Source organism: Phodopus roborovskii, unplaced genomic scaffold (assembly GCF_943737965.1).
Source record: "Phodopus roborovskii unplaced genomic scaffold, PHOROB, whole genome shotgun sequence".
Classification (NCBI taxonomy): domain Eukaryota; kingdom Metazoa; phylum Chordata; class Mammalia; order Rodentia; family Cricetidae; genus Phodopus; species Phodopus roborovskii.
Genome location: NW_026126433.1, coordinates 23,498,584 through 23,519,114, shown reverse-complemented (window position 1 = coordinate 23,519,114; position 20,531 = coordinate 23,498,584). Strand labels below are relative to the sequence as shown.

General features: G+C 37.4%; 1 protein-coding gene across 1 annotated transcript in view; it reads left to right on the top strand.

Annotated features, from left to right (window-relative positions):
* The window catches only part of Swt1 (SWT1 RNA endoribonuclease homolog), a 65,969-nt gene extending 45,686 nt beyond the window's left edge, over positions 1-20,283 (top strand). The window contains exons 16-20 of the mRNA XM_051185956.1: positions 1,200-1,387; positions 6,022-6,153; positions 7,992-8,058; positions 13,075-13,139; positions 19,416-20,283. Of these exons, the coding sequence (XP_051041913.1) occupies positions 1,200-1,387; positions 6,022-6,153; positions 7,992-8,058; positions 13,075-13,139; positions 19,416-19,545 (582 nt within the window). The 3' untranslated portion in view covers positions 19,546-20,283. The remainder of the gene's footprint in view (positions 1-1,199; positions 1,388-6,021; positions 6,154-7,991; positions 8,059-13,074; positions 13,140-19,415) is intronic.
* Positions 20,284-20,531: the final 248 nt, after the last annotated feature.

Sequence of the window (20,531 nt, the reverse complement as noted above, 5' to 3'; positions counted from 1 at the left end):
CCATCTGGCTTGAACCTGTACAGACCTTGTGTGTGTTTCCACAATCTCTGAATTTATATGTGCTTCTGTCCTGTTGTATCTGGAGGACATTGTTTCCTTGGAGTCATCTATTATCTCTGGCTCTTAAAGTCATCTCCTCTTCCACACAGATCCCTGAGTCTTATGGGGGGACTTTGATGAAAACTTAGAACTGAGTCTCAGTCTTTGCACATTGTCCAGTTGTGGGTCTCTTTGTTAGTTCCCGTCTACTACAAGAAGCTTCTTTGATGAGGGTTGGGCAAGACACTGAACTATGCGTATAACAGTGTGTCATTAGGCATCACTTTATTGCTGTGTTCCTATTGCAGAATAATAGTGTTGGGTTTTCCATAGCCCCATAATCTGTCTAGCCTTAGGTTCTTGACCACTTTAGTAGTGCCAGATATAGGTTCCATCTTACGGAGTGGCCTTACATTCAATCAGAAAGCAGTTGATTATTCCCATAACATTTGTGTTACTATTGTACCAGTATATCTTGCAGGCTGGTTACTCTTATAGGTCAAAAAGACTTTTTTTTTGGGGGGGGGGCTGGGAAATATTGATGATTATCTTTCTCCTCTGGTAGAGTGCAGTGTACCTTCCAGTACCATGAACACTAGACAGTTCTAGTGAAGACTCTAGTTAGGCACCAGCTCAACTTATCTTACATAAAGTGTTGTCTTCAGCAATAGGACCATACCTTGCCGTCAGATTGCCTTGGTAGTAATCTGTGATGTTTGGGGATTTCTATGGGGCACCTTTGACCAAGAGTTCAACAAGATGTAGTCTATCCTGGCAATGGAAGTTTTTAAGAAGCTTGTACAGTAGATTTCCATATAGTTTTTCAAATAGTCCTCCTCAGATTTTCTTCTTTACCCTTTTATCCCCTATTTAATCATCCTAATTTGCCCTTTGTCTCTCCATAGCAATATATTAAACAGTATTCTTAATTGACAATTGAATGTTAAGTAAGAAAAGTCACTATAGTAAATAAGTGAACACATTTGATCTAAACAGGAAAGAAAAATATCATTTCTAAGTCTAATGCTAATGCTGTTACAGGAATATTCTCTACATATGAAAGAAAAAGATTAGCCTGTATGTCTAGTAAGCTAGAATCTCTGTTTTCTCAGTCACTAGTGAAGGACTAGTATACATTTTATGTAATTCCTATGTTACAGGTCAGGACAAAATTAAAGCCAAATTCTTCAGAAAGCACAGTGAGTAAAAAACAGGAAGACACTTCTTTGATGAAGCTTCATAATCAAGAAGTCACTGTTTTCTTGGATTCTCATCGTCCCCAGTTCACCAGGCATCAGGAAATCTGGTCTATCCTGGAGAATGTTTGGACTTCAATATATCAGAACAGGTACTAAATTCCCAAGACATTTTCAACTTTATCATTACAAGTTTGCTTTTCATCGAGTTTACATTATTACCATTTCTACTGTAGTTAGTGTCTGGGCTATGAGTTTATTGTGCTATAGGCCCTTTTTTTTTTTTTTGGCATATTAGAAATGTTTATGATTAAACAGGGATAAACATTAGAATTACCTGGAAAATTAAGTTTCAAAAATTAAGTTTCTAATCAAATTGGCATATTAGAAATGTTTCTGATTAAACAGGGATAAACATCAGAATTACCTGGAAAATTAAGTTTCTATATCTAAACACTATTCCTAGAAATTTGAACTCCTGATCCTCCTGCTTCCACCTCCTTCAGCAAATCTACCGGCTTGTGCCACTACAACCTGCTATTCCTAGAAATTTGAATTCAGTAGGGTGAATCTTAGAATACATTTAAATAATCTCTCTAGGCAATTCTGGTGTAATCAAGATGAGGAACATTGCTTGCATAGGTCACAACCACTGTGTCACTTAGATTGATTCAGCAGCTTAGCAGGCTGCAAATCTGTATTTAAACTCGAAATAAGTTAAGAAAAGTTCCTTGGATTAAAGAAAATTCATGTAAGAATTTTAAAGATGAATGAATATTCCATCTTTCAAATGGATGGATCATTCTTGGGTAATTTTTATTTTATATTTATGTGTATGTGGGTGTGGGAGTGTCATAGTATGGAGGTCAGAAGACAGATTGCAGAAATGAATTCTTTCTCTCTGCTATGTGAGTTCCAGGGATCAAGCTCAGGTCATCAGGCATAGCATCATGCATTTTTACCTGTTAAGCCATTTTGTTGCCCCCCCCCCATCCCTTTCCCTAGTGTTTGGGACCACTTGTGTTTCAGACAGATGTTCTGAACTTGGGCTACATTTCCTTTGAGTAGTTTTTCAGATAGGTGCTGTTAGAATAGCTTATATAATTTAAAACCACAATTTTTTCTTACTAGTGTTTTGAGAAAGGTTTCTCTGTGTAACAGCCCTGGCTGCCCTGGAACTTTCTCTGTAGACCAGGCTGGCCTCCAACTCACAGAGATCCACCTGCCTCTGCCTCCCAACTGCTGGGATTGAAGGTGTGTGCCAACACCACCTGGCAGTCCTTGGCTATAATTAAAATATTTTTCAACAAATTTGTGGCCTGCTATTTGGCTTTCTAACTCATCATACTAAAAAGATAACTGCATCTAACTTATGAACTAAAGATTATATTACAAGTTCATAATTTTCTTATGAATCAGTTTGTTTTTCTAGTCAATATCTTTTTTTATATTTTGGCTAATCAGATATTATTCTGGTTTACAGAAAAATTACCATATATAGGAGGCAGAAATGGCTGCTTTAAAAATAGAACTATCTAAGATATTTGGAAGCAGAGGCGTTTATCTATAATATTCATGTATTTGTATTGCATGTTAGAGAGCTCCATGCTATTTCTGAATAATAAATATATTGCTAGCATTTCAGTAAGTGATGGTATTTGTATTGCCTTAACAGTACATACTTATTTAGCTGAGTTTTTTTTTTTTAAACAAGCCTAGTTGTATAGCAGAATTGCAATACAATTTATTGAATATAATCTTTTACATAAAAGTGTTCATTTGGAAGTCTGCTAAGTCTATTCTTAATAACTCACATAAGTTACTAGAATACACTTATGGTTAGTGTTGTCAACTTGACAGAATGTAGAAACATCTGGGAGATGGGCCTTTGGGTGTGCCTATTGAAGATTATCTTGATTGCTTAATTGAGATGGAAATACCTGCCAAGTGTGGACTGCATCAATCACTGGCTGAGTCCTGGACCTCTGAAGTAGAGGGACTGAGCAACAAGCATCTCTTGCTCTGCTTTACTGTGAATGCAGTTGTGCCCAATCTCCTGTGACTCCATATCCCCACCATAAACTGACCTTAAACTATGAACTAAAGTAAACCTTTCCCTTAATTTGCTTTTGTCGGAGTATTACAGCAATAGGAAAGATTAACAGACAAGTTCTTGTGCACAATTTTTGTGGCTTGCTAATCAGGGTGACACAGAATGGTTATGACTTGGAGGCCAGCCTGGGCTACATAAGATCCTGTCTAGAAAACAAAAGGGCTTTCCTTCCATTTATCACTCAGGTGTCTGCAGCACTTGTTTAAATGTGTATTTTTGAGTTTGCATAAGGATTTATAATTACAATTTTTTTACCTTTGCCATTACTGTTCTCAGTGACTCAGAATTTTATTAATGCTATGCAGGCAAAACTAATAAGTTTTTGACAGTTCATAATTTTCTATAAACTGACTCCTTAACCAGTTTAATAGCTTATTTCATAATGTTGAACCTAATGAGTCTGAAAGGAGATTGCAGCTTTTATATATAGCTCTGGTTTGAAATGTTTCTATTCAGAATCACCTATTTAGGGGTGACTTTAAGGAGTTATATTAACAATATTTATTTAGTCTATATTTCCATGTTCTCCTTTGTGTAAAAATTACTTAAATATATTTTGCTATTTTTGTTGTCTTCTTTTTTGAGGCACGGTTTCACTAGGTGGCCCTGGCTGGTCTGGAAGATCCACTGGTCTCTGCCTTCTGATTGCTGGGATTAAAGACATGGGCTACTACCTCAGCTTAGTATTTTTGCTACTTAAAAATTGTACCACTGTTCCTGTGAAACAATAAAGACGATGATTTGGGGAAACTCAGTTTGTTTATCTTGAAGCAGAATAGCATCACCTGATCTTTAGGGTCTACAGACTCTGAAATTCCATGACTTGAATTTTGGGTTATTTTAACACACACTTTTTTTCTTCCAGAGGACCTCCTACCTCTGCCTCCCAACTGCTGGGATCACAGGTGTGTGTCATGATACCCAGCTGTGGGAGACCTCAAGTGACTCAGTTTTCATATGGACTCTATTTGGAGTCATTTGAGTTTAAGCTTGTTTATTTTAGTCCTTGAGAGATGTGAGAATGTTTTGATTAAGCCCGTGGAAAGAGCATGTAATCTAACTAAAACATAAGCTGTTGAATGCTAGCTGAAGGCACATAGAGAACAGAGCTTCTTGCTGCTAGCAGAACTCACATGATATTGAGCCTGCCTGCTCCTTGATTCAAGGACAATGCAGGAAGGTGGTTAACTGGCTATGCTGCTTTTTGTTCTGCTCTTTGCCTTTGGTCTGTATATAAGCATGTTCTGAAATATACTCAGGGCTGTTCAGCATTGACTGGGCAGTCCTACTGACTCTATTCTGTTTCTTTATTTCTTAGTCCTAGCGTCCCAATTCAGGTACTGGAGCTGGCTCCGACAGACAGGTTTATGTGTTTCTTTAGTGCTGCTACTAAAGGGTATCTTAATTAATGTTAATATTTGTAGGTCCAACTTTGCTTCTAGGCATATGTATTATTTCCCAGAGGTACCATAATGAATCACTGTAAACGATATATCTTAAAGCAGCATAAATTTATTTAATAACAGTTATAAAGGCCCATAAGTGGAGGGAGTTCTAAATGAGAATCTGCTCTGTGTCCTTTTGTCTTCCTCAGTGCTTGCCTAGTAAGTGCATCTCTCCCATCTCTGCTTTTGTCTTTGTGGAGAGGGTATGGCCTACTCTATCTAATCCAGTCCGTTTACATTTGCCAAAGCCCTATTTCAAATGAGGTCCATACTTAAGCCCTAGCACAGTGGTTTTCAACCTACCTAATTAATGCTGCAACCCTTTAATACAGTTTCTCATGTTGTGACCCTCAACCATAAAATTATTTTTATTACTCCTTCATAACTGTAATTTAGCTGCTGTTATGAATTGTAATATAAATATTTGCTATTTCAGATGGTCTTAGGTGACCCTTGTGAAATGGTCATTCAACCCCAGAGGAATCACATGACTCACAGGTTGAGAACCACTGCTCTAGATGAACATGAATTTGGGGAGGACACCATTCAAATATAATACAATGTGTTTTGATTTTTAATATAGTTACTGTTACCTAAGTAAGTATTTATTTATGTATATAGAGAAAGGTTCTCACTATGTAGCCCTGGCTGGTCTGGAACTCTATGTAGACAGGGTGGGCTTTGAACTCAGAAATCTGCCTACTTCTGCCTTCCAACTGCTAGGATTAAAAGCATACACCATAATACCTAGTCTCATTTTTAGTTTTGATTCATTTATGGCATAAAATTTTAAAATATTTTAGTATTTTATTAAGTAGACATTAAAAGTTTCATTATCTATTATAATTATTAATTCACAATAAATTTATGGAAGTGGAATTACAAGGATACACATTCAGTTTTTTATTTAATCCGGTATCTAATTCTTAATGTTTATGTTCTTGAGTACTGACTTGAATGTTTATTAAATAGCATTATTTCCCCTCCATCTCTGTGGTCTTTTATAGTGAAAAGTATTCACCCAGCTTTTATGTTAATTCCTTTAAATTAGATCTGTATGGTGTGTGGCCTAGATCACTTGTGTGGATGTTAGCCGAGACTTGTCTCACTCATGTCACCATCTTTAATTTCTAACTTAAACAGATAAGCATTACAATCATATTATTATTTTTATATGTCAAAAATGAAAATACCTATAAGTACTGAGTACATACTTTCCATATTTTAGCACAGATGTGTTTCAGATACTAGACTCAAGTTCAACTCTGACTACTTCAAAAATAGCATCATTTGAAGAAGCATTTATATATCTTCAAAAGTTGATGGCAGCTGTGAAGGATATTCTTGAAGGAATTCAAAGGTAAGCATTATATTAAATTTAAAGTTTATAAATTTTGTATTTATCAGCTTAATTTAGACTTCCTAGGAGTTTTCTAGCAAGTTAGAAACTATTGGGTGTTTTTGAGACAGGGTCTCATTATGTAGCCTTGGATGGTCAGGTGTAGACCAGACAGGCCTCAAACTCAGAGATCTGCCTGCCTCTGCCTCTTGAATGCTGGGATTGAAGGTGTGCACCACCACACCTAGCAGATGATTGGCTTTTAGATTTACCTTTCTTTGTCTCCTATATCCTGTATCACATGTAGGAGAAGAAAAGGGGAAGAAGAAGCAAGTCAGTCTTCCGTGTGTGTGTGTGTGTGTGTGTGTGTGTGTGTACGTACGTATTTGTATACCTATGTATGCATGTGTGTGCATGTGCCAGAGATTGATGTTCTTGATTGTTTCTTCATCTTATTTTTTAAGACAGGGTCTTTCACAGACACTGAAAATTGTCATTGACTAGACTGACTGGCCAGTGAGCCCCAGAATCTGCCTGTTTCTACTCCCTAGCATTGAGGTGACAGATGTGCACCCTAGCCATGTCTGACTTTTGTAGGAGTTGGTAATCTGAACTCAGATCCCGATGTTTGCTTGTGCAGTAAGCGCTTTATCCACTGAGCCATTTTTCCAGCCCCAGTCTCTTAAGTTTAGATGACTTTTTGTTTCTGCTATTTTGGGGTTTTTTGTTGTTGTTGTTTTGTTTTGGGTTTTTTGTTTTGTTTTATTTGTATGTAGGTAGAGGAATAAGTAATTACTGACATGTATAAGAAAATCAAGTGTTCTTGGTTTTAGTTGTTGTATAACACATCTTAGGGTTTGGGTTTGAAATATCTTATAGGAGAGTGTACTCTCTGTCTCTCTCTCTCCCTCTCTGGTGTATTTGCACATTTGTGCAGGTATGTCCACCTGGACATGTATGTGGAGGCCAGAGGAGGATGGCATGTGTGTCACTCTGCCTTATTCTCTTAAGACAGAGACTCCAGAAGCTAGGCTAGTGCTGGGCTGGTAGACAGCTCCCCCTTTCTACTTCTCATGACACTGAGGTTCCAGGAGTACTATTTCTGTGGTGTTGTGGGTTCAGATTCATGTTCACATGTTCATGCAGCAAGTGTTCCATGCCATTGAGCCCCTGGAGTCATTTTCTAAAACAATTGCAAACATAAGATCTGGGATTTATGTATTTCTTATGATATGTTATTTTTATGAAATCTTTTAAAATTGTGTATTGGTCTTGTGCTTAGTTTTTCCAGGTTAAGATTATGCACACACACCACAGTTTTAACTGATTTTTCTATGGCTCCTCAGATGTCACTGTGCCTCTTTATCAGGCATTCCATACACTCTCGGTTCTTTCTGTCACCAAGCATATCATTTGTATATATTTTGTATATTACTTTACTTTTCATAGTTTATTTTATAACAAGCCCCCTAAGACTTATATTGAGGCAGAAAGTGCCTTTCTATGTCTAGAGCCTTGCAGGTAATGGCATGTTATTGGCCAGTGATTGTTTAGGTGTTTTGAGACATGGTTTCATATGACCCAGGTATGCATCAGACTTAGTATGTAGCTAAAGATGACCATGAACTTCTGATCTTCCTGCCTTCATTTTCCAGTGTGGGGATAATAGGTGTGTCACCAGGCCCAGTGCATGTTGTATGAACATTCTATCAAATACTGAGCTGTATCTCTAGCACAGTAATATTAGTGAAAGTCTTGTAATATTTGTGATTGAGGGAGATTTCTTTATTATAACAGTCCTTTTGTTAATTTAATTGTTTTTTTGGTTTTTGGGTTTTGTTTTGTTTTGTTTTTTTTAGGATTTTGGCTCCTAATAGTAATTACCAAGATGTTGAGACTCTCTATAACTTCCTAATCAATTATGAGGTATGAAAAATATTTATATATTATTCATTTACATATTGTTTAATTATAAATAAATACAGTAAGCTTTTTTTAAAGATTTGTTTATTATACATACAGCATTCTGCCTGCAGTATCCCTACAGGCCAGAAGAGGGCACCAGATCTTATTATGGGTGGCTGTGAGCCACCATATGGTTGTTGGGAATTGAACTCAAGACCTCTGGAAGAACAGCCAGTGCTCTTTACTACTGAGCCATCTCTCCACCCACCTGGTATTTTCTTTAAATGAAGATTTTTTTTTTTTTTTTTTTGACACATTGTCATGCTGTTCAGGCTGGCCTAAGTTAAAACTTGAAATTGTCATAAAAATTTGCCAGTGACATTTATTTTTGTGCCTGTTTAAAAAAATATATGTATTTAAGATAAATAAGATAATGTTTTGGTTGAACATGATAGCTCATCCCTGTAATCTCAGCATTCAGGAGGCTGAGGTAGGAAAATTGTCATGATTTAGAGACCACCATGGGCTACATAAGTAAGTACCAGGTTAGCTGGGGATACGAGAGATTTTGTCTCAAAAAGAAAAACAAAAGAGGGGCTCAGCAGTTAACAACACATATTGCTTGTAAGTCAGGCAGGTCAGGCAATTGTGTACTGCCTATTACTCTTCAGTTCCAAGGAATCCAGTGCCCTCTTCTGGTCTCTGTGGGTATTTGTGTATACACACACTCTCTCTCTAAAAAATGTTTAACCTTTAAAAAAAAAGTTATTTATTACAGTTAAGTAAATAAACATACCCTTCGTCTTATATAATATCCCTTTTAGTTTGCAATAAAAGTGAAAATCTACCTTTTTAGCAAAAAGATCCTAAATTTAACAATGTTATTAACTATAATCTTCATGTTGTATAGTAGCTTGCTGCATTTATTCATCCAATGTGCTGTTTTCCATCCTGTGACCTATTTCTTCCTCCCCTACTCACTCCTTACCAGTACCATATCTAGTCTTTTATCTTGTTCCCTAAGTGAAATTACAATAGAGTCCTGATATAGACTTGTTTCAGCAGACTTCTTTCTCATTAGGGAACCTTTTGCATTTGCGGCAGATCATTGTGGGAAGACTGCAGGATGTTCTATATCCCAGCTCCTTGGGTACTAAGTGCATGGAGCTATCCCATTCATTGTGACAACCGTAAATTTTCCACCACCCTACCCTACTCACTAGCCAAGATGGCCTCCAAAGAGGAAGAACCATTTCTGCAAGGAGAACTATGATTCAGTTTTCCTTTTCAGCAACAGCATAGACCCTAGACTGAGCTGAAATGAGTTTACAGTGTTTTGTAAATTGACCTCTGTGTTTTTCTCAACATTGTTGATCCGGGGATAGTATGATTTCTAATTTCTGTTTATTAAAAGCTCTGTGATGCTATTCTTTGTATATCTTGTCTCTCAATTTTATGTGTATGTGTTGTTTTGTGTTTGTTTTCCTAAATTTATTTTATTTCATATGCATTGGTGTCTGCATGTATGTCTGTGTGAGGATGTGAGATACCCTGGAACTGGAATTACAGACAGTTCTGAGCTGTCATGTGGTTACTGGGAATTGAACCTGAGTCCTCTTAACCTCTGGCAATGCTCTTAACCTCTGAGCCATCTTCCCAGCCTGTTTGTTTTTGAGACAGGGTCTTGTACTGTAGCTTAGGATAGCCTGGAACTTACTGTATATAGTTGAGACTGCTATTAAACTCATAGTCATTTTACCTCACCTTCCTGAGTTCTAGGGTTTCAACATGTACATCACTCCTAGCTTATTTATGTGTTTAATTTTTAAAATGATCTCGGTGATCGAGCAGCACATGCTGGGGCTTCCTTGAACATATTCCTTCATTTTCATCCCTGGTTAGCTCTTCATGTAACTGGCATATTGTGTGTGCACACACACTCTCACACACACACACCCATAGTGCATTTGGCATATTTACCATAGTAAATAAAGATATTTAACAGAGCAATTTAAAATGCCTTCAAGTGAGTAAAGGAAAAATGTCTTAAGAGTTGAAATTATTGACTATAGACTTCATGGATTGGTGCTTTAATTTTTATTAGTAGGATAACTGCCTGCTTTGTAAGTTGTTTAACTTAATGTGCAGTCATGTTTGCCTTTATTCCAGATATCTCAGTATATGTGGATGGTTGATTTTAAAAACAAAGGGTAGTTCTAAGTACTTTTTAAAATAAGATCTTTTAGAAAGTTAATTATTTTATATTCTTATATCAGGTTCAAAATCAGTTTTTCATCTGTCTCTTTTTCTTCTCCCAACCACTAACCAGACTGTTCTCATCCTCCTATGATCAAACATCTGCAGTCCTTTGACAATATCTATTTGGATTACCATGTTGGTCCTGGCATGTCAGTCAATACCAACAATATCACAGGCCCTTGGGGCAAGAGCAAAACATGAACAAAAGAAAAAACTAGACTCATGCTTTAATTCTCAATGTATGTTTAGAAAAATTTAATGTTTTTTTTTGGGGGGGGGGGGTTCAAGACAGGGTTTCTCTCTGTGGCTTTGGAGGCTGTCCTGAAACTAGCTCTTGTAGACCTAGACCAGGCTGGTCTCAAACTCACAGAGATCCACCTGCCTCTGCCTCCCAAATGCTGGGAGTAAAGGCGTGAGTTTTAAATTATTTTTAAAACAAAAATAGGGCTGGAACTAGGTATGGTAGCTCATGCCTGTAATCCCATGTAGCAAATTCCAGGACAGCCAGGGATACATAGTGAGTTCTCAAAACAGACATTTCAACCAAAAACAAAACAAATAAACAAAATCCCACAACCTAATGAACTGGAGAGAGACGACTTAGCAGTTAAGAGCCAGTGTTGCTTTTGTAGAGGACCCAGATTTGAACCCTATATAGTGGCTCTCACAGCTGCCACTCTAGTTCTAGGGAATCCAGTACTCTCTACTGGCCTCTTGAGGGCGCCAAGCATGCATATGATGCACACTCTTTGTGGAAGCAGAACATTTACATACATGATAGAATTAGTAAGTCTTAAATACAAAAACTACAGAGCTAGGAAAATGGGTCAGTGGATAAAGCACTTGCTATACAAACATGAGGACTGGACCCATGTCAAGGCCAGGTAGGCATGGTAGCACTTTTGTAATTAAAGCATGTGAGAGTCAGAGATGGGATCCTGGGAGCAAGATGGCTGTCTGGGTTCAAATGAGAGATGCTGTCTCAGTATGTAAGGTGGAGAGCCATTGAGAAAGATATGTGATGTTAACCTCTAGCTCACTTGTGCACATACACATAAACCACACACAGGTACACATGCGAAAAATAATTACTAATTACATAAAATCACGATAAACTGTACACCGATTTCACCAGTCATTAAGTATATGTATCGCTAGACATTTAATCTATAGACATGTGATCCTCATTTTAGGAAAAATGCTAGGATTGTATTAACTTATAATTGTGTGTGTATGTGTGTGTGTGTATGTATGTACATATATATTAAAATCTCCCTCTATCAAATATTTTGGCAGGTCCTTATGCATGGTAGGCAAGCATTCAACCAGCCCTAAAATAATTGTATTTAAAAATTATATATACCTTAGCTTAGAGTAAATGAGGCATTCCTTTATAAGTATGGGTGGTTTCTTATGAAAATATTGAAGAAAGTTAGGGATTTTTCATATAAGTAATACCCTGACCTCTATAGATCATTTTTATAATGAAAATCTTTGAAGTAATAGTAATTGAATCAGGGTAGGGCTATTTTCCCCACCAAAAAACATGAACTAGCTAGTAAAACTTGAGAGGTTGTTTTGTTTTTTACAGTGCTTGATATTGTGTTTTGGCCTCACACTCTACTGTGAGCTGTGTCTAAAGCTCTTTACATAGTTTTGAAAATAATTGAATAGAAGATAGTTTCATTGAGTTTTTCTCCACTATTCCAAATTTCTGAAAATTAAATAGTACTGTATTATTTGTTGGTTCATCTGATTAAAAAGAGAGAGAGAGAGAGAGAATTTACCTCACCCCCTCCACTGAGATGACACTTGGTGGTGGGCAGTTTGCTGAAGAGGATGAGGCAGGAAGATTATAAAGTAGTAAAATTCCAAGGGCTAGAGTGTACCTCATTGGCTGTACTTGGCTAGTAAGGTCCTGGGTTCCGTCTCTAGCACCAAAAACAAAGATGCTTACATAAATTTTCCCTCACAAATTTCAAGGTTCTTCCTTGTGTATAAATACAGCATTGTCTGCATTGGTAATAGTGAGCTTCAAGAAAGAAAATAGTCTAGGCCAGCTTGCTGTGGTAACTTGATAATGTGAGTTCCAGGGATCTCAGAGGGAGAGAGAACTGTCTTCTCACCCTGACACTTAACCACACACTAATGATAAAATAAAATTTCAAAGATTTCAAGTGTGCAACAATTTGAATGATGGACTTTTATATTTATGGTTTTATGAATTATGTCTTTAGGTAACACTTTTTAAAATACAGGCTTTTAGGAAGTGTCCATGGGCTAGAGTATAGCTCTGGGGTAGAACATTTGCTTAGCATGCATAAAGTTTTGACTTTGATTCCTAGAACCATAAGGGAGGGGGAAGGGAGGAAGAAAGGGAATAAATGAGTGAATGTGGGGGAAGGAGGAACAGGAATATTTATTAGTCAAACCTTTCCTAAATCACATGTTTCCATACAGCTTACAGTATTTTTTTCTATCCAGTTGAATGCCAAAGTAATGTGCTTTTTAAAGATTCCAGCATATTCAGGTCCATCTTATTTCTACTATTTCTATTCTGGGAATAGATTGGGTTGTAATATAGGACCAAAGTTTGAACATACTTAAGTATTAACAATATAGTTACCAAACTTCTTTCTATTACTGTTTTAATTGTCTTTTATGTAGTAACAGAAGATCTGAGATTCTGCTCTCAGAATAGATCCTATTCTAATTGTGCTTTCATTGTTCATTTAATTTAGCATATCTCCTTAATAACTGTTTTTTGGTTCTTTTTAGGTAAACAAAAATGTCAAATTTACTCCCCAGGAACTTTATGATTGTGTTTCCCAGACTGAGTATCGGTAAGCACATCTATATGTAGATAAGGAGACATCTATAAAAAACTTTTACCCTGTTTGCTATCACTGTGGGAGTGAGAAGCCATTTTCCCCCCTATGGGTGGGTGGGTGGGTGTGTGTGTGTGTGTGTGTGTGTGTCATGAATGTGTACTCTCATAGAGGCCAGCAGTGGAGGTCAGTCACTCTCCACCTTACTTTTGAGATGTGAGCTCTGGGGGTTCTGCCTGTCTCTGCCTCTATAGCATGAGGATTATAATGGCAGATGCTACTATTCTGGCTTTTCACATGGAAGCTGGCAATCAGCATTCGGGTCCTCATGCTTTCATGGCAAGCACAATCCTGAAGTTGTCTCCCAGAAGAACCCTTGTACGATTCTTTTTTAACCTTTATTGATACAAAATATTTCATATATGTAAAAAGCATGTGTTAATTTATCAACTGTGTAGTTTAAAGTGGTTTTCAAATGTTTGACCTCAAGATTCTTATGTGTGCATGTATGATCTTCTAAGACAAGGTGTTGCTCTATTGCCCAGACTAGTTTTGAACTTGTAAGAGCCACCAAGTCCTCTTGTCCCAACCTCCCCAGAAGCTGTGAACATGTACCACCATCTATTTTTATAGATTACTTTGTTCATGTGAGCCATATCTATCTGTTCTATGTGAACTTAGAACTTAGAGTGTTAGGTAGGTGTGGTGCATTCCTGTAGTCTCAGATGCTTGGAAGGCAGAAATATGAAGATCACATATTTAAGCCAGGTGCGGCAACTTAATAAGACTGTTAGAGGAAGAAAGAAATACCTTTCTTTCATTTTAACTTGGACTCAGATAAATGGCTTTTTAGACCCCAGGGAAGAACCTTCTTGCAGTTAGGAAGTATCCAAAAATGTAATGGGCTGCTTCTCATGTTTGTGAGCATCCCATTACCAAGAGGTGAATGCTCAAGGGAGATAACTCACTGGAGATGCTGGAGAATAGAATTCAGAAGCTGGTTATCTGTCCCAACAGGTGAGTCCATAGGAACTCCTATCATCACATCAACTGCACTGAGCAGCCTCCTGCACTGATAGCTTGCTACAGGAAATAATTGAATAGTTTTTGCCAGAACACTGACTCACAGGAAGAGAATGAGTTCAGCACCACCAGGCTAAAGAGGAGAGGGAGCCCCTCCTAACTCTGAGGGTAGGGAAAGGGAAGAAAAGGAAATATACAGAAATAGATTTGGTTACTGAATGATACATTTGTTTTCAAATGTAGAGTAAATGACCAAGGGTAGGAATGTGGACCTGCCCTTTTTGTCTTATTTATAAGAATACGTTTTCATCTTTGTTACATTAAACCTTGTGCAAGGCTTTTCTAAAAATATTTTATTTTTTGAGAAGTTCTAAAGAATTGGCAGCAAAATCACAATAATTTAAAGTATAGGAAGTAGACCTAAAATAATTCAAGGCCAATATTTTTTAAAGTAATATTTTACTAATTCTTTGAGAATTTCATACAATGTATTTTAATCATATTCACCCCTTCCATCTTCCTACCCGCCCAACTTCATGTGTTTCTCTTTCCCTTTCCCTCTCTTCCTTCTCTCATCAAGTCCAGTATGTGTTGGCCAACTACTCTTTTTAGTGTGAGACCTACCATGGAATGTAGAGGTCACACCATTAAAGAAATACTGGCTTTGCCTTTCCTGGCAACTATCAAATGCCAGCAGCTCTTCATGGAAGGGTGAGACCATGTGCCCATATCTCCCTCCCTGCATTCTTCGATTTTGTCTGGCTTGAGCTTGTGCAAATTTTGTCTATGCTGTCACAATCTCTGAATTTATATGTTCATCTGCCCTGTTATGTATAGAAAACATCATTTTTATGACATTGTTTACTGTCTCTGGCTCTTACAATCTTACCATTCTCTTCCTCTAAGATCCATGAGCTTTAAAGGGAAGGGTCTGATATAGATGTTCCGTTTAGGGCTGAGTACCTCCCAAGTCTTTTATTCTCTGCATCTTGACCTCTCAAGTCTTTTATTCTCTGCATCTTGACCATTATAGTTCTCTGTGTTGATCACCATCTCCTGTATTAAGGATCTTCTCTGATGGGAGTTGAGGTAAACATTTATCTATAGTATAGCAATAGGTCATTAGGAGCCATTTTAATGCTGTATCTATTTAGCAAAATTACTAATAGGTTTTCTGCAATGACCTATAGCCTATCAAGCCACAAGTTCTTGACCTCATTAATAGTGCCAGGTGTGGGTCCATCTTCTGGAACAGGCATTAAATCCAGTCAGAATATGGTCACCCCCATAACATCCATGCCACCATTGTACCAGTGGGTATATCCTGCCAGGCAAGTCATTATTGTAGCTCAAAAAGGCTCAGTGAAATTGATACTTCCTCTTCTCCTCTGGTAGCGTGCCTAGCACCTTCCAGCCTTGTAAAAGCCAGCCAGTTGGATGAAGCTTCTAGGTCAGTACCCACTTGATGTCTTCATGTTTATGACTCAATTATGTGGTGTTTCCAGGAATAGGATCTTACTGTAATCAACAGTTCCAGTAGACTATAATGTCTGGGGGTCTATTGAATCCCATTGGCTAACAACTTAAAAAGAAGTAATCCATTCCTAATAGGGGGTATTTATTTGGTACTGCAAAGTATTTAGTTTGGATGTTGCGCTCTCATTATCAGGATAATTCCATTTAAATCCCTTTTACATGTATATATGTATGTGTGTATATAATCTTAGGAAGCTTCCACTGTAGTAGATTTCCGTATGGCTTTTTAAAAAGTTGTTTAGTATTAATTAATCCACTCCATATGTCCTTCCTTCCCATCCTCCACCTACAAATTGGACTTTAGTCAGTCTCTGAGAAACCACATATCCTCAGGAAGTAGGGTTGCTCATATATGGTATATTTATTTTTGGTTGTTTCTCCTTCCTTTCATGGAACCCTGAGTTTCAGCTTTTTCCCTTAGTACCCTACATCAAGGGAGCCATCATGTAGGAGCAGAGGTAGCTATAGTCCTCTGTGGACATGGCTCTGAGACATTCTAGAAACAAAGGAAGGAATCATTTTTTTTTTTTTCTTTGTTTTGTTTTGGTTTAGTTTTGGTTTTTGAAGACAGGGTTTCTCTGTGTAACAGCCCTGCTGAGTTTTGGGATTAAAGGCATGTGCCACCATACCTGGTTTAAGTAATGACATTCATGGTATAATGAAGAGAACAAAACTTTCTTGAATACCTAACATGAGAGATTGTACTAGATAACTGAATCTTCCTGAATTTACAGAGACCATTTCTTAGATAGAAATGAGGAAATAAAATGCTTTCCTGCTCTAAAAATAGAGGTCTCATAATGTATAGGCCCTGTTAGCTTTTGACATGTCAACTAGATTCATATCAGATTCTTCTAAGATTTATTTATTTATTTGTTATTTATAGTGTTCTGTCTACATGTATGCCTGCATGCCTGAAGAGGTCATCAGATCTCATTATAGGTGGTTGTGAGCTGCCTTGTGGTTGCTGGGAATTGAGCTCAGGACCTCTGGAAGAGTAGTCAGTGCTCTTAACAACCTCTGAACCATCTCTTCAGCCCTCTCATCTCAGGTTTTTTTTTTTTTGTTTGTTTGTTTTGTTTTATTTTTTAAGTAAATTAGAGCTGGAAAAATGGCTCAGAGTACTCACTGGTCTTTTAGAGGACCTGATTTTTGTTTCCAGAACTTAAATTGGGTGACTTAACAACTACCTGTTAACTCCATCAGTATCCTCCTCTGGCCTATGGGCTCCCACATGAATAAGCATATACACAGATAGCAGGTTTTTTCTTTTGGGCCACCAACCAGCTCCCAAATCATGACATGGAGACTTAACTAGTTATGAATACTTGACCTTAGCTTATGCTTGTCCCACTAGCTCTTATAACTTAACCTTCATCTACATTTTGTCTTGTGACTTTTTACCTTTCTTTCCTTCTGTATATCTTTTACCACTTCTTTTGTCTGGATGGCAGGCAGCTGCCTGGCTTCTGATCCTGAGCATGTCCTTCTCCCTCATTATTTCCTCCTACTACTACTATTTACTTATTCCTCTGCCAGTTCACCCTGCCTATCCTTTCTCTGCCTAGTTAATGGAGGTTCAGCTCTTTATTAGACCAAGCAGGTGCCTCAGGCAGGCAAGGTAAGACAGCAACACATCTTTACAATGAAATAATTAAATAAATGCATCAGAAACAAATGTAACACATCTTTGCCCAGTTAAATATTCCATAACACAATGTAAGTAATCTTTTTTTAAAGTAATAATTTAAAAAAATTACGATGTAGGCATAAAGTATATTAGGCATGACTTCCTGTTTTTGTACTTTTTGTTTGTTTGTTTTGAGACAGGATCTCACTATGTAGCCTTTACTGGCCTAGAGTTCACTAAAACCAGGCTGGCCTCAAAGTCAAATAGATCATCTGGTCTCTGCCTCAGCCTCTCAAGTGCTGGGATTAAAGGTATGCGTCACCATTCCCGGCATATCCTACCTTTGGTTTAAAGCTATCAATTTTCATTTACTTGATAGATGCCTTATACCAGTGGTTTTATTATTTGGGATTAGGGAGTATATTGGTCAGAGAACAGTTTGCTAGAGTTGGTTCTCTTTTAATACCATGTGGGTTCTAGAGACCACTCAGGTCATCAGGCTTAGCAACCAGCACCTTTACCCATGGAGCCATTGTGCTGGCCCACCAGCAGCCTTTTTAAAAGTGGTAGCATGGCACCTCACTTTTTCTGGTGTCTGTTCCTACAGGAAGTGAACTCTACAGTTTACCTTTCTTTTACCCTCCAACTGAAGGAGATACAGTGCAGCCATCTGTCCTGCAGTGTCATTTACTCCCTGATATCTAAATATAAGCTAGGAGAGGTCCTTCAGAGAGTAAGGTAGACAATTAGGCTGTTCAACTTAACTTTCTGCTTAAACATTCAGCTTTATTTACAGAAGTTTGTCATGGGAACTCTTTATTTTTGAATTCTAGGAATTACAGCTAGAAATCTTCTCAGTTGGGTATTTAAGAAACTGTGCTCTTTGCTAAGAACATTTTCTCTGAAATTGTCATATCACATTAAGAATATTGGCTGGTTGAACACTTGTCTTACATGCATAAACTCTAGGTTTAATCATTAGTACTGTCAAATAAAAGGAATTTTTAATATATTCAGAGGAAATGGACATAATATATTTACAATATTTCTGCATTTCATATCTAGTGTAACATCAGTTATAGTTGCCAAGATAGGAAAGAAATCTAAATGCCTACCAGCTAATGAACAGATAAAGGAAAATCCTCTGTAGAATAATTTTGTCTTTGAAAAGAAGGAAGTCCTGTTGTTGGACACATAAGGATGAGCCTGGGCACCGTTATGTTAAGTGTCTTATGATAGCAGAAAAACACTGTGTGAACTTACTTTTGTGCAGAATCAAAGTAGTGGATTCCAGAAACATTTGGAATGGTGGTCACCAGGGTAGTGATTGAAAGATTGGGTGGATGTTAATTAAAGGACACAAAATTTCAGTTATTTTAGAGGCATGATATATATAAAATACTTCAACTTTCCAATTCCATAATGAATACATAATTCAAACCATACTGTATACAGTAAATATCTACAATTCTTATTTTTGTTGTGTGTGTTTTTGGATTTGTTTTTGTTTTGTTTTTTGGGAGGTAGCTCATTATTGTATGGGAGACTAGCCTAGCCTTGAATTTGAGGATTTTCTTGCTTTAGCCTTTGATTAGCCACCACATCCAGCTAAATAACTATTTTTTTTTTTAATCTGAGAAGTGTGAGAGAGAGGGGTGGGGGGATATGTGAAGGTAGAGGACAATTTGGATAATTTGGATAATTACTTCTTTCCTTTTACTGTGTGGGTCCAGAGGTCAAATGTAGGTGATGGACTGGAGAGATGGCACAGAGGTTAAGAGGTTCATATTGCTTTTGGAAAGGACTTGAGTTCAGTTGCCAGCTCTCAATTTGGGCAGCTGACAACCACCTTTAACTCTGTCCCCAGGGGATCTCATACACTCTTCTGGCTTCTGTGGGCACCACATTCTTATGCCCACACATAGACATACATGTATACATACAATTACGAATAAATATTTGTTGAGACAGGGTATGTGGCCCTGGCTAGACTGGAACTCTCACTACATAGACCAGGTTGCCTGGAATTCAGATACCTGCCTGCCCCTGGAGTCCTGGAATTTTTTTACTGCACTCTGATTTATCCCTTTTATTTACCATAGGGAAAAATTAACCATTGGATGCCGCCAGCTGATTGAGATGGAGTATACCATGCAACAGTGCAATGCATCTGTCTATATGGAGGCCAAAAACAGAGGCTGGTGTGAAGACATGTTTAATAGCAGGACTTAAGTTCTTGGGAAGAATGACATCTATCATCATGAGTAACACAGTAACTTTCAAACTGGTTGCTTTTTTGAACCAAACCTAGGATAATTACAAAAAAAAAAAAAAAAAATCTTTCAAAGATACAAAAAAAAAAAAAAAAAATGTTTATTGACAATCTCATTGAATCCACTGTAGGATAAACTATAGACCCAGCTCTTGTGGAGTTGCCAATACTTCCTACCTCTAAAGAGAAGAAAGCCATCATCTTAGTGTTCCTGAAGCAGGAATCACTGTGACATGATGGCAGCCCACAGCCTTAGTATCTCTCCTAACTCTGAATGTGGGCATATGACCAGACACTGCCAAGCCCTAAGACTTAAGACATGACCATGTTACTACATTCCATTAATGGGTTGCTTTCATGAACAAACTGTCATTTATATAAAACTGATGGGAAAAACCACCACCTTCTTCAGGGATATGAAGCAGAATTTTGATCTAGCACCTTCTCTGTAGCTGCTTTGGAGTTATGTCATTTTTCTGTATATTTCCAGTGGGAAGAACCCCTCTGAGGTTTTCCCTTAATATGAAGCAGTGTGGATTTGGGGAATTCTTTACATGGCAGTGGCTGCTGTTTGCCCCTACCTAAGACTTAGTTACACATTACATTGGAAATCCTTGTTTACTGGAGTGTATTAAGCTTTTGTTAATATATTAGGTTAAATCAAATTTGATATTCTATAATAAATGTTTATTTTTAAATAGCAGTAAATAACTTATTTTAGTAATATTTGCTTTTCAGTATACTTCCAAATACTTTCTGAAAAGAGTATAAGGTGTAATTATAAAAGTGAGTCTTTCCATTAACAGGAATTGGTTCTCAATATGCAGTAGTAGTTGGTGCAGGATCTGCTCAGCAGTATGTTTGCAAGGTGTGAAAACCCACATGAGCCTCTAGATGGTTAGAAGCTTCAGCATGTCAGGGAGTCTTCCTCCTTTTTTAATCTAGA